This window comes from Natator depressus, chromosome 24, assembly GCF_965152275.1.
Source record: "Natator depressus isolate rNatDep1 chromosome 24, rNatDep2.hap1, whole genome shotgun sequence".
Lineage (NCBI taxonomy): Eukaryota > Metazoa > Chordata > Testudines > Cheloniidae > Natator > Natator depressus.
The window spans coordinates 337,246-350,538 of NC_134257.1; the positions used below are offsets into that span (position 1 = coordinate 337,246).

Below are 13,293 nucleotides of genomic sequence, written 5' to 3' on the forward strand. Positions count from 1 at the left end.
ACACAAACATTAATAAATCCTTCCCACATACCTGTGAATGTTTTTAGCTTCCACTTTCTAGGTGAGGAAAGGATAGATACAGAGAGGTTAAGTCACTTGCTCAAAGTCATACAGGTTGAAATTCACCTTTGTGCAGAAGGCAAGTGCAAGACATGTGCATCACTTCAGTCCTATTTTGAGAGCTTAAATAAGACTTAAGTGATGGGTAGGTCTTGTGCTGACTCTCTTTCACAAAGGTCAGTTTTACCCCCAATGTGCTAGTGGTAGCATTAGGATTAGAACTCAACAAATTCCTGGCTCTTAGTCACATACTCAGACTACTAGATTATACTGCTTCAAACTAGTTTATAGTTTGATATAGGACTTCCAGACTGAGGGCTTTCACAAACAGCTCACTTCCCAGTATAGCAGCAACCAATCTAAAATTACTTTTGAACACAATTGTCTAGAGCACTGAGCAGAGCACATAGGTTACTCCTGAGGGCATTCTGTGCCAAAAAAAATAAAGTTCTGTGCACAATATTTTTAAATTCTGCAGATTTTATTTGTCAAATAAACGTGGAGGCTCCAGCATGGCACTGGGAAGCACAGGCCACTGGCTGTCCAGAGGTGGATGATCACAGGCCCTTGTTGGAGGGTTCTGGGGGCAATGGTAATAGGACTCTGCAGGGGGGTCCAGGTGAAGGTGGGTGGGGCTCTGTGGGGAGGGGGTCTTGGTATAGGGGGTATAGAGATCGGCCGAGGGAGTCTTGATGTGGGGAGTTCAGATGCTGAGGGAGTGGGGCTCAGTGGGGTGGGGATCCAGGTGCAACTGGTTGGGGCTTGGTGGGGGGGGGATCTGGGTGGTCCAGATGCAGGGGGAGTGGGGCTCATCAGGGGGTTCTGAGTACAGGGGGTGAGGCTCAGCAGGAGGGTCTGATATGAGGGGGTTTGGATGCATGGGAGTTGGGCAGATGGGAGAGCAGCTCACTGTACAGGGATCCTTCCCCCTGCAGCTGAGGAGCGATGGGTGCAGGACACAGGGGGGAGGGGAAGTTTGCAGAGCTTTCTGCATACAGGCGAAAAATCTGGGGGTGGGTCTAACCCGGCCCCAGATGCCATGCAAGGGAAGAGGAAGTCCCATCCTCCCCAGCCCAGTCCGGACTAGCAGCTGATCCCGGCACAGGGTAGGAGCCACCAGCCTGGTATTCCCCAGTTTCACCTCCTGACCCACAGTGATTTACCTCTCTGCCAACTGCCCTGGGCACCCAAAACATACTGTTGGAGAGGGTTGTATGACCGTTCTTGTGGCTTCCCTTTGCTTCCCCATCAGAAAATCATTTTTCTGCAGGGGAGCAAAGAAATCTGTGGGGGGACATAAATTCTGCACGTGCGCAGTAGTGCCGAATTCCCCCAGGAGTAATAGGTGCAAACTCCCTGTGTTCTATTGATTTGTATTGCACCATTACACTGGGAAAAGGGGTTTGTAGGGAACTTTGCATTGTTCAGACAGAATGTTTGTGCCACCAAATGTTTTTGTTTGATTAGAATGTCTCCTTTAGCCAAGCCCTTGTGTGTTGTGTTGTGTTGTGGGTTAGCTTGTTTAATGAAACAGCAGCTGAAGGATATGACAGGTCTTCATGTGTAAATCAATAACCATGAACTTTTAAGAATTCAAATTTCAGAATTAAAGGTATTAACAAGAAATCTGTGAACTTTCTCAATAAATTCCTCCTTTTTTATTAGTTCATGTGGCTTTGTCCCACAATTGAACTGTCTCCCTAGAGGCTCAGGTTTAGTATGCAATGCAATGACCCTGTTCTCTTTTTTCCACACAAAGCCATAACCTCCAGTTTATTTGTACCAGCAGACACAAACAAACTTCTGCAATAAAGATAAGGCAGCTTTAATTACTCTGTATTGGGTAGCTGGAGAGTGGTATAACTACAGAATAGTGTTACAAGGTTTAATTCTCTGCCAAATAACTGTGCTAGTGCCTGCTTAATGAGGGCTAGAGAACGTTCCATATTCTCCAGGCTCAGTGCCAGGGCACTTGAAAGGGCCTTTTGTTTCACTCAGTGAGGTCATAGAAGTGAAAGCAAATTCCCAGCAGATTTAGCTGTTTCCTGGAACCTGCTAAGGATAAAAAAAGCTTTGAAAATAAAAACTAATTTAAGAGTAAGTTGTAAGGAAAACATTACAATTTTTATTTTCCAGTTTTCTCAATGATGGAGGTATGCATTTGAATCTAAATGAAACCACAAAAATTATTGCTAGAGGAACATGAAAGGGCTTGATTAGACCCTGGAAAGCCAGGATGTTTGGGCATTGGGCTGACACTTCATCTTTATTCACCCCTTTTGGTTTCAGATCTGTGCAGCACTATCCCAACAAAATGACAGGACAACATTTTAATCTTAATTTAAAAACTCCTGGTGTTTGCAGTATCAAACCCTGACACTTGTAGAAGCCAGGTTCTTAATGGCAGAAACTCTGTGCACACCAAGAAATTGAACTGTTGCTGAAAATGTTTTTTCAATATCATGTCCCCTTGAAACGTTATTGGGAATGGCCTTGTCAAATCTACACTTAACATTTAGGCCACTGTCAATACCAGTTCATGGAAACCAATTATTGAAAGTCATTTTCAGCACTCGTTCGTATTCTTAGGGTGTAATGGGCTTTAGACTTAATACATTAGACCCTAATGGATTCTCCTGACCCCTCTGGTCTATTGTGTAAATTAGGCTTGTGGAAACTTTTTGTATATATTTATCTGTGCTAGATCATTCTAGTTCTTTGGGCACAGTAATGACAGTTAAGGAGAGAGTATCAAACTTTATTTGAGATTTCCTAGTTAGAAGTTACTGATGAATAATGTATGAGACAGTGTTTCTCTCCTCTAGTCAGATAGCTGTTTTCCTTAGTAAGTCTCCTTAAGTAACTTCATTTCTGGAAGTTACAACAGATTTGTACTGTGTAGTATCTGTGTCCTCTACTAACTGTTTGACACCAACTGTTGAAATAGGAAGGAATATCTCTTACACAAAAGCAGTGGGATGGGCTGTAGATACCTCTCCAAAAAAAGAACACTTGTACAACAGGTTTTATTCAGGTCACTTATACTGGTTAGGAAAGAGGAAGTGATATGAAGATGTGGAGCTTGGAATCAGGAAGCACTTCATATATACTGGAACCCTGCACTGCATAGGCAGATACAATTATTTTTAGAGATCTCCTTGTTAAATTATGCAGCATAATGCCAGTAAAAGAGCCATTCACTGTCTCATTGGTTAAGAAATCAAGTCTGGGCAGAGTTCTGGAATTCTTGTCTAGATACTTGAGAACCAACCCAGCCACTGTCTCGTCTCTCTTTACAAAATGTAGTTCAGTGCAAACTGTTCTGTCTCTTCCAGCCTCCTCCTCTCTTCATTGTACGATTTAGTAAATCAAAAGTGCTTAAAGAATTCCTCTTTTCTTCCAACATCTTTCTTCATGTCATATAATAAACAGTGTACACATAGTAATAGTCCTTGTGCTCAGTTTGGTAAAATAAGTAGGGGGAAAATGATCCTTCCTGAGAAAATCTGACTGGATAAAACATAAAGTAAAATAGATTGACTGCTTAGGAACACTATTCATTTTCTACTTGCCATATTTTTAGTACACCCACTTGAATTGCCCTCCTAAGTGCTGTATACTGGGAGCAAGGGGAGCACTGAAGGGGACTCAGATGATTCTTAGGAGCATCCAACTGAGTACTTTATCAGATGACTTCGTCAGATTTTCCAGAAGAATGTGCAGAAGGGAGAGCATCAGTTGCTTGTTTTACAGACATCTCACACTGATAGGAAGTACATTTTTAATGAGGATTGGCAAAATAAATTCTCCACAATGTTTCTCTGACATAGAGGGCAGGGCTTCATGGATCAGAAAATTTCACTTTGAGTCAGGCTGGGAAAAAATCCAGAATAGTCCCACCTTTTGGAAACTTAACTGAGATCCCATTTCAGTACATTCATGGGTGGGGGGAGGGAGGGAGGAGAGACTCACCCTCTACATACTAGTACATTGTTTGGGGAAAGGGGGTTGTGAAGAGCAAATGCCAGAATGAAGTCCTGACCTAAAAGCACAACTGTGGAAATTGCTAGTGGAAAAGATCTGTTACTGCACTCTTGGGTCACCAGGACCCCACTCTACACACTGTCCCAGTAATGACATTGAGATGTTACAATGTGACAAATACTGCAAAACCAGAGTAGGTACCTTCTTGGGGAAAATAGATTTTTGAAGATTAAAAGGCAAGTCTTTTTATATCTGTAAAATGTATTCTGGCCTTCCAGTTTCTCGCTTTACAATGACCTCTCCTGTGAGAACCCCCGCAGAGTTCCTGGCATTGTTGTCAGGAGTTTAGCTGCAAACATCAGAGTTTTATGATCTTTCTAAGGTCAGTCATCAAAGTACAGTTTAAGACCCCTCTCCACAGAAAGCAGAGTGCCTTTCCCCTCTCACCTTCCCCAGCAAGCCAATCTTCATATTTGGAAGTACAGTTTATGTGACCCCACTTAAGAGACTAATGGAAAAGATCTGTTACTGAACTGTTGGGTCACCAGGACCCCACTGTACACACTGTCCCTGGTAATAACATTTAGGATGTTACAATGTGAAAAAACCTCATTCAATACCAATAAGAATAAACCTATCTGTGACACTAGAGGAAAGCCAACAACACCAGCATGTTGTGATCCTTTTGAAGGATTCTTTACTGACATGTTTCCTGTGTTGCCCCTAATAAACAAAATGTTCTTTGAGGATTTCTGCTATTCTGCCTTTTACTATTTTCAGAGATTTGAGGGGCTCTGTCAGAATTTGGGCTCTATGCCCATTCATGGTCCTCTTTCCTCATGAGTATACGTGAATGAGTGACATATAATCAATTTTTGTTTCAGGGAAGTATCTGAGACAGAAGAGAATAGACTTCCAGCTGCCGTACGACATCCTCTGGCAGTGGAAACATAATCAGGTACAAGACAAAAATGTTACTAAGTGCCAAGATTGCATTCAGAAATTCTAGAAAGAGACTAGGGTTCTTACACCACAGCTACAGTAACATTTTTTGAATATTGGTAAATATTCATGTTGACATTAATGAGAAAAAATAATTTGCATATATATATATATTTAATGTGGACAATTTCCATTTTCCCCTTCACTGCAAAATAGCATCAGTCTACTGAGTTTCTGAAAAAGCCCATCTTTAATTTTGCTATGGACTTTTATTTTGGAGGCCTGCTTACTTTTTATAAGGATCTTGTTTTAGACGCGCCTCAGGAGAATTCAGATGTACTGCCAACAGCACTGAGAAATTTCAGGCCTTATTTTTCTTGAATCAGTCCCAGCAGAATGGAATTTGTTTTTTACTTGCAAGCTGAAATTTTCATATTGAGGGGAGTGCAGAGAGTGTTTAACAGTTACACACTTTAAAGATCTTTAAAAAGAATGTAAGCCTAAAAATAGAGATTTCTTTTCTTTTCCTTAACTGAGAAGTCTCCACCAGTGATTTAACACAGGCAAGGTAAATCCATCTCCAGCTCTACAGCAAGAAATGAGCTCTAGGAGATGTAGCCTCGCCATGTAAGTGAGCTAAACAAATTCCCAAGGTAATGTGGCTCCAGGTGCTCATCAGAATACCACCAAAGTCTAATCTTAAAAAAGTGAAAGCTGTTGACATTCTACTTGGGGAGAGTTCCTGGCTTTGACTTTAAGATTAGCTACCTCTATCAATATCTTATCTATATTATAATATTACCTAGTTAAAAATGGTATGCACTCCTTATGCACCTAATATCTGAACACTTATAGAATCATTTTGTTATATGATGTCTGAGACAGTTGATACTGAAAGGGGCTACTAGTGCAGTACACACAGAAAGTGAATTGTAATTATTCTTTTAAAACACAATTAAAAGGAGAAGCAATTAATGTTACTATATATTAAATTATTAGCTGAAATCTAGTTCTGTAATAGCTTATGTAGTAAATATGTAACAGTGGGAACTCCCTTTTACCTCCTGTCCTCTCCTTATATATAGCAAATTATTCTGACAAAAGGATCTGCATTTCCCTTGGTTCCAGCCCAGAGATCTTGGGCCTGAGTTCTGATTCCCCCTCCTTACCACTGTACTGAGTATGAGTATACTGCTCTACCACAAGAGCAGGTGCCCATACTCAAAGTTATTTTAAATAAGTATTTTTCTCTGCAATGCTGAGGGAAATATTACTATCCCAAAAAGCTACGTCTGTTTCCACAGATGTTCTGTTTGACTTTTCCCGATTGCTGTGTCAGACAATATGGAGGAATAAACCATGTTGGAAATTTTGTTCAGTGAGCTCTCTAAACTTAGGTATTTTTTATTCAGATACATTTTTAATCTCTCCTCTGATGTGCACACACAGAGAAATAGCCTGAGCTGATCTTTATGCATATATTATCCAGTAATTAACATAAATATATACATAGGAACAACATGCCCATCATTTTCCTGACACTTCTGAATGTCAGCTTCAGTTGTTCAATGTATTAAGTAAGAATTTTCTTTTTCTTCCTTTTAGTTGTACAAAAAGCCAGATGTCCCACTTTATAAAAAAATCCGTTCTAGTAAGTAACTTTATTAATTATTATTATTTATTGTATTTATTACTTTATAGTGGGTGTCATTATACATGTGCCTTTCACTAAGCAGTGTAAGTATGGAACTTTGACATGACTTCCACTCTTCCACCACCCCTCTGTTCCATAAAAGACTGGCCGTCCACCTTCTTCTCAGGTTTCTATCATTGGGGTGAAAGCATTTCAAATAACTGTTTTATTCTGGAAAAATTATTTCTTTTCCTTTTTTCTTTTTCCAGACGTCTATGTAGATGTTAAGCCTCTTTCTGGCTATGAGGCCACCACCTGCAATTGTAAGAAACCAGATGATGGCAATGGAAAGGGCTGTTTAGATGACTGTCTTAACAGGTAGGAAATGTGCTGATTAAGCAGAATAAGGGAATTCCCCTGAACAGGCTAATCCCCATAAACTGATACTATTTGAAAGTTAAAGAGATGTGCTGGGTGTGATCAGAAGCTCATCAGTCTGAAATGATCCCAATACAACAAAGTGTGGATACAGAAGCATATAGCATAGTTTCCTTTACTAGCTACCGCTTTAATAATAAGAGAGCATGCTATTTCTTTCCCCTCCTCAGACAGGAAAGCAGTCTATTGGGCTGTGCTTGAAGCTTTCAAAGACCCATTTTATTCCGTGGACAATAGTAGAAGCCATTCTTTTGATGTTTCCTTTTGAAGAACTTTAGTTTGAGGACAGGAAGGAATCTCTCAGTTGTTCTGAGGTCAGATTTATGTTCAGAAAAGAGCAGTTGCTGATGGAGCTGGAAATGGATGACTCAGGAGGGAAGGGAAGGTATGAAGAAAGAACAGGAATCCCATGAGGAGAAGAGAAACGGAATGTAGTAATTATCACAAAGAGAAGAGCCAGGAAGAAAGTAAGAACAGAGACACGTTATAGGGATTTTGGATTCCATTCATGACTACCCAGAACAGTTCTCTGTAGGGAAGAGCATGACATTTCTTTAGTCTTAGAGACTAGTAATCAAATAACATCTTAGACTAATTTGCCATTTCATTATGATTAAATCAACTTTGCTTATGAAAGTTCTTCAGCTCTTGTGTGCTAAGCGCAGCTCTAGTCTGCATAATCATAGAATATCAGGGTTGGAAGGGACCTCAGGAGGTCATCTAGTCCAACCCCCTGCTCAAAGCAGGACCAATCCCCAATTAAATCATCCCAGCCAGGGCTTTGTCAAGCCTGACCTTAAAAACTTCTAAGGAAGGAGATTCTACCACCTCCCTAGGTAACGCATTCCAGTGCTTCACCACCCTCCTAGTGAAAAAGTTTTTCCTAATATCCAACCTAAACCTCCCCCACTGCAACTTGAGACCATTACTCCTTTTCCTGTCATCTTCTACTACTGAGAATAGTCTAGAACCATCCTCTTTGGAACCACCTCTCAGGTAGTTGAAAGCAGCTATCAAATCCCCCCTCATTCTTGTCTTCTGCAGACTAAACAATCCCAGTTCCCTCAGCCTCTCCTCATAAGTCATGTGTTCCAGACCTCTAATCATCTTTGTTGCCCTTCGCTGGACTCTCTCCAATTTTTCCACATCCTTCTTGTAGTGTGGGGCCCAAAACTGGACACAGTACTCCAGATGAGGCCTCACCAATGTCGAATAGAGGGGAACGATCACGTCCCTCGATCTGCTGGCTATGCCCCTACTTATACATCCCAAAATGCCATTGGCCTTCTTGTCAACAAGGGCAGACTGTTGACTCATATCCAGCTTCTCGTCCACTGTCACCCCTAGGTCCTTTTCTGCAGAACTGCTGCCTAGCCATTCGGTCCCTAGTCTGTAGCGGTGCATTGGATTCTTCCGTCCTAAGTGCAGGACCCTGCACTTATCCTTGTTGAACCTCATCAGATTTCTTTTGGCCCAATCCTCCAATTTGTCTAGGTCCCTCTGTATCCTATCCCTACCTGCCACCGTATCTACCACTCCTCCTAGTTTAGTATCATCCGCAAATTTGCTGAGAGTGCAATCCACACCATCCTCCAGATCATTTATGAAGATATTGAACAAAACCGGCCCCAGGACCGACCCTTGGGGCACTCCACTTGATACCAGCTGCCATCTAGACATGAAGCCATTGATCACTACCTGTTGAGCCCGACAATCTAGCCAACTTTCTACCCACCTTATAGTCCATTCATCCAGCCCATACTTCTTTAACTTGCTGACAAGAATACTGTGGGAGACTGTGTCAAAAGCTTTGCTAAAGTCAAGAAACAATACATCCACTGCTTTCCCTTCATCCACAGAACCAGTAATCTCATCATAGAAGGCGATTAGATTAGTCAGGCATGACCTTCCCTTGGTGAATCCATGCTGACTGTTCCTGATCACTTTCCTCTCGTGTAAGTGCTTCAGGATTGATTCCTTGAGGACCTGCTCCATGATTTTTCCGGGGAGTGAGGTGAGGCTGACTGGTCTGTAGTTCCCAGGATCCTCCTCCTTCCCTTTTTTAAAGATGGGCACTACATTAGCCTTTTTCCAGTCGTCCGGGACTTCCCCCGATCGCCATGAGTTTTCAAAGATAATGGCCAATGGCTCTGCAATCACAGCCGCCAACTTCTTTAGCACTCTCGGATAATTTAGGTTACCAAAGAGGTTATCTTTTTTAAAAATGATAATTTCATTAATTTTCCATTGTTCCTGAATCTAAACGACACCCTATCTCTGCAGTGCTCCTGTCCCTCACTGCTTTCCTGCCATTCAACAAAGTGACATTAGAAAAAATGAAATTTTTCTAAGAATTTATTTAAATTTTCTAATGTTTAATCCCAGAAAGTATGAAAAGATCAGGTCTTCCTGTTCAGCATAACACATCCCCCAAATGAAGCATCTGCAGTTTACTCATCCTCCTTTGAATATTGTCATAGAGTCCACTGCCCTTTCCAGTTCAGGCCTGTATTACAGCATAACTGGAAGAATTAAAATGGAACACTGTACCAAAAATGTTGTTGTTTATCATCCCAGAAGCAGAGCCAATCCATAATCTCCTTCTCAGGATTAAAACCATAGCATTCTCCCAATGGATCATTCAACAGGGCGGGGAAAAAATGTTGGCGACTCAAAAAAAAAAAAAAAAAAAAAAAAAAAAAAAAAAACAGGTTGCACAAATTTGTAATAGGTATCCAGAGATTAGTGTAAGGGATTTCTATACCTTTTACTAGCCAGTCAAAATGCAAGAGATATTGAGCCTGATTCTTTTCTCCATGATGTGACTTTGTTGAAATTGCACACCAGCTAAACTGACATAAAAGAGTGGAGAATCGGGACTGGAGTCTGTTGAAATGCTATACATAAATTATGCCACGTGCTCCTGTAAGAAGCATAGTAGTGGTAGAGCTGAGCAGGAAATTCTTTTCTGATCCTGGGAAGATTTTTCAAAATCTCAAAAAATTCATCCCCAATCAGGACTCAAAATTCAAATCTCAAAAATGTTTACAAATTAATCTGAAAAAAAAACATTTTAGATCAATCAAAATGTTTAATTTCAGTTTCGACCTTTTTATTTAAACAAGACAATTGTATTATAATTAGTTTAACTTTTGAAACAAAAAGGCATTTTGAACCTATAACCATAAGTTTTCATTTTGAAAATATTGAAATGAGACATTTCCACAATTTCTAAACTTGTTTCCAAAAAATTTTTGAACTGAGAAATTCACTGAAACCAATCCTTTTCCAGGAACAATTTCTGTTTTGACAAATTGCCATTTTACAACCAAAAAAAGCTGTGTCAAAAATTCCTAGTCAGCTCTAATTAGAGGTTTTTTTGGCTCTGCATCTTCACTTGGATGTGTAGACCTACAAACTTCCATGTGATAGACAGCTCATTGTATTGCTACTTCTGAGATAGGAACTGGGACTGAGATAGTATCAGTTTTGTGACAGAGGAAGGAAAGGGTATCCCATTGTCAGAGATTTGGGGAAAAGTGACACCTTTAACAGGATTTACTGCGTGTTTTGCTTTAACAGCAGCTCTCCATGTATGTTTACCATTTTCCTTTAGCTTGTTTGTCTTTGATTTTAGGATGATCTTTGCTGAGTGTTCCCCTAACACTTGCCCTTGTGGTGAACAATGTTGTAACCAGCGGATTCAGCGGCATGAGTGGGTGCAGTGTCTGGAACGATTCCGTGCTGAAGAGAAAGGATGGGGTATTCGTACGAAAGAGCCCCTGAAAGCAGGACAGTTTATCATTGAATATTTGGGAGAAGTTGTTAGTGAACAAGAATTCAGGTAGAAACTTGTAATTACTGTTTCAAATGGCAGACTCACTAACTAGCTCTGAGAACACGTTATCCCCTATAGGGAATTAGTTACTAAGTATGAGGAGGGAAGGAAGGGACAGTATTTTTCTATCCACTAGCACCAGGTAGAACCCATAGAATTTATAATTTTAATCAATAAACTTTTCTTCAGTCAAACTGAGAAAGGTGATTAGCCTCTGCAACATAGTGCCTGCAACATCTGTTCTGTAAATGCCCAGTGCCACAAGTGAATATGAATTTGATACAGAAACAAGCTCTGTACAGGATTCCAGTTGTACTTGCACAGTCCTCTTCCACATGCATGAGACAAAGATGAAATCTGTACAATTAATTTGCATAACACGAGACAGCATGGTCTAGAGGGAACAGCTCCCAAATTCTAATCCCAGCTCCATCAGTGACCTTGATCAAGTACACTGCCCTTGTCTGTGCTTCAGTTACCTCATCTGTAAAAACAGAGATGACAATGCTTATCCTCTATCTCTGGATGTAAATGTAAAGTGTTACAATTGTCTCTCTAAAGCCACCTCCCAGAGTTCCTGCACACTCTATTTCCATAGTAACTATGTGTCTGCTTTGCTTTGACAGTTGGAATCACAAGAACTTTCCTGTGTTGCTTTCTAGGAACCGGATGATTGAACAGTACCATAATCACAGTGATCATTATTGCCTGAACTTAGACAGTGGGATGGTGATTGACAGCTATCGCATGGGCAACGAGGCTCGATTTATCAACCACAGCTGTAATCCTAACTGCGAGATGCAGAAATGGTAAGAAACAAATACTGTACATGCTGGACCTCTGGCTATATCCGTGGTTAAAATGTAGATAGGATGAGCATCTTAGAGAAGTTGGTCTCGAAATAGGGAAAAGATGAGTTGGGCAGAGATTGAAACAACATCAAAATATTGACTAAGGATCTTGTATTGTGTAAGATTTGTATTGCTGTCAGGTAAATGTCACGTATGAGGCAGGCTGCTGTCCTACATGGATCTAAATAGTCTGTTCTGGTATGGAAACTCCTACATTATGTATGTCATGTAGTTATGATATAGTAAATCATTAAGACTAGATGGTGCAGTAAAATAAATCCATATGCTTTTCCCCTCTGGCAGTTCAAATGTATTTGTGAGTTAGGATAATAGTAAAATAGTCAGAATTTACCACTATCTGTGACCACTATTCTCTACTTAGGAAAGACCCTAGTGTTAGGATAGCAGGCAATACAGCAGGTAGGGATTGAGTGTATTAGCAGAGATTTGCAGGGGTGGCTTTAGACTGGAATGTTGGGTGAGCATAATAGGATTTATAATAAGGATAGCATGGTGTGGAAGCTTGCCGTGCTTGTCTGTACCTAGTGCAGCTCTACCCAGTGCTAATTAGTTTTTCCTTTATATGAACATGAAAATTCAATACAGAAACAATTATGGAAAGTAATAGTATTAATAGATATATTCAATGATAATGTGAGGTCAAGTGTTAGTTTCTGGTTCAGAATGAAGCCCTGAAAATAAGTGAATTTTGGTGCGGCGGGGTGGTTCTTTAATTTGTGGTGCCTCATGTGATTTGTGACTCCTCTCACTTTGAAGCCACAATTTCCTGCTCTTTGTAAGTGAAGTATACATTTAATGTTCCTTGGAGGGCTTTGTAGGGAGAGGGATAAGCAGGAGAGGATGGTAAAAATGAGGAATGTTTGGCTCAAGGCCCGATGAAAATGCTGTTTCCCACCTCTCAACACTTGCACTGTGTGGACAAGCCTAATTTTGCCCCAACACCAATTCTTTTGGCCACCACCTCCAGACCTTGCGGCCCCTGCATGATGATAAAAGCCAGGACATTTTTCATTATATTTTCTCTACAGGTCTGTTAATGGTGTCTACCGGATTGGGTTGTATGCACTTAAGGACATGCCTGCTGGTACAGAACTGACTTACGACTACAATTTTCACTCATTTAATGTTGAAAAACAGGTGAGGCTCGCATTACTAAACCTAGATGAGTCTCACAAAAGATGAACAATTCTGTGCAGATTAGGGGTTATTAATAAGGCCACACTGTGCTATATGTGCGTGAGCTGGTATTTAGTAATATTGACAGATTTTTCCATTGTTGTGATTTTATTAAAAAATAATTCTTCTTTTTACTTCAAAGCAACTCTGCAAGTGTGGTTTTGACAAATGCAGAGGAATAATTGGGGGCAAGAGTCAGCGAATGAATGGACTCTCAGGCAAAACCACCCAGCCTGTAACCACACACAGAAGGCCTGGACGATCGAAAGAGAAGAGAAAGTCAAAGCACAAACTAAAGAAGGGGGTGAGTACTATAGCCAACTCTTCTTTCATAGACAGGTTATAGGGAA

The 13,293-nt window shown here is 40.6% G+C and overlaps 1 protein-coding gene across 2 annotated transcripts in view; it reads left to right on the top strand.

Moving 5' to 3' along the window:
• ASH1L (ASH1 like histone lysine methyltransferase) overlaps positions 1–13,293 on the top strand; it is a 156,225-nt gene that overhangs the window by 122,230 nt on the left and 20,702 nt on the right. For both annotated transcript variants that reach the window (XM_074938716.1, XM_074938717.1), the window contains 7 exons: positions 4,929–5,002; positions 6,592–6,637; positions 6,889–6,997; positions 10,695–10,901; positions 11,558–11,704; positions 12,796–12,904; positions 13,086–13,247. In XM_074938716.1, the coding sequence (XP_074794817.1) occupies positions 4,929–5,002; positions 6,592–6,637; positions 6,889–6,997; positions 10,695–10,901; positions 11,558–11,704; positions 12,796–12,904; positions 13,086–13,247 (854 nt within the window). The remainder of the gene's footprint in view (positions 1–4,928; positions 5,003–6,591; positions 6,638–6,888; positions 6,998–10,694; positions 10,902–11,557; positions 11,705–12,795; positions 12,905–13,085; positions 13,248–13,293) is intronic.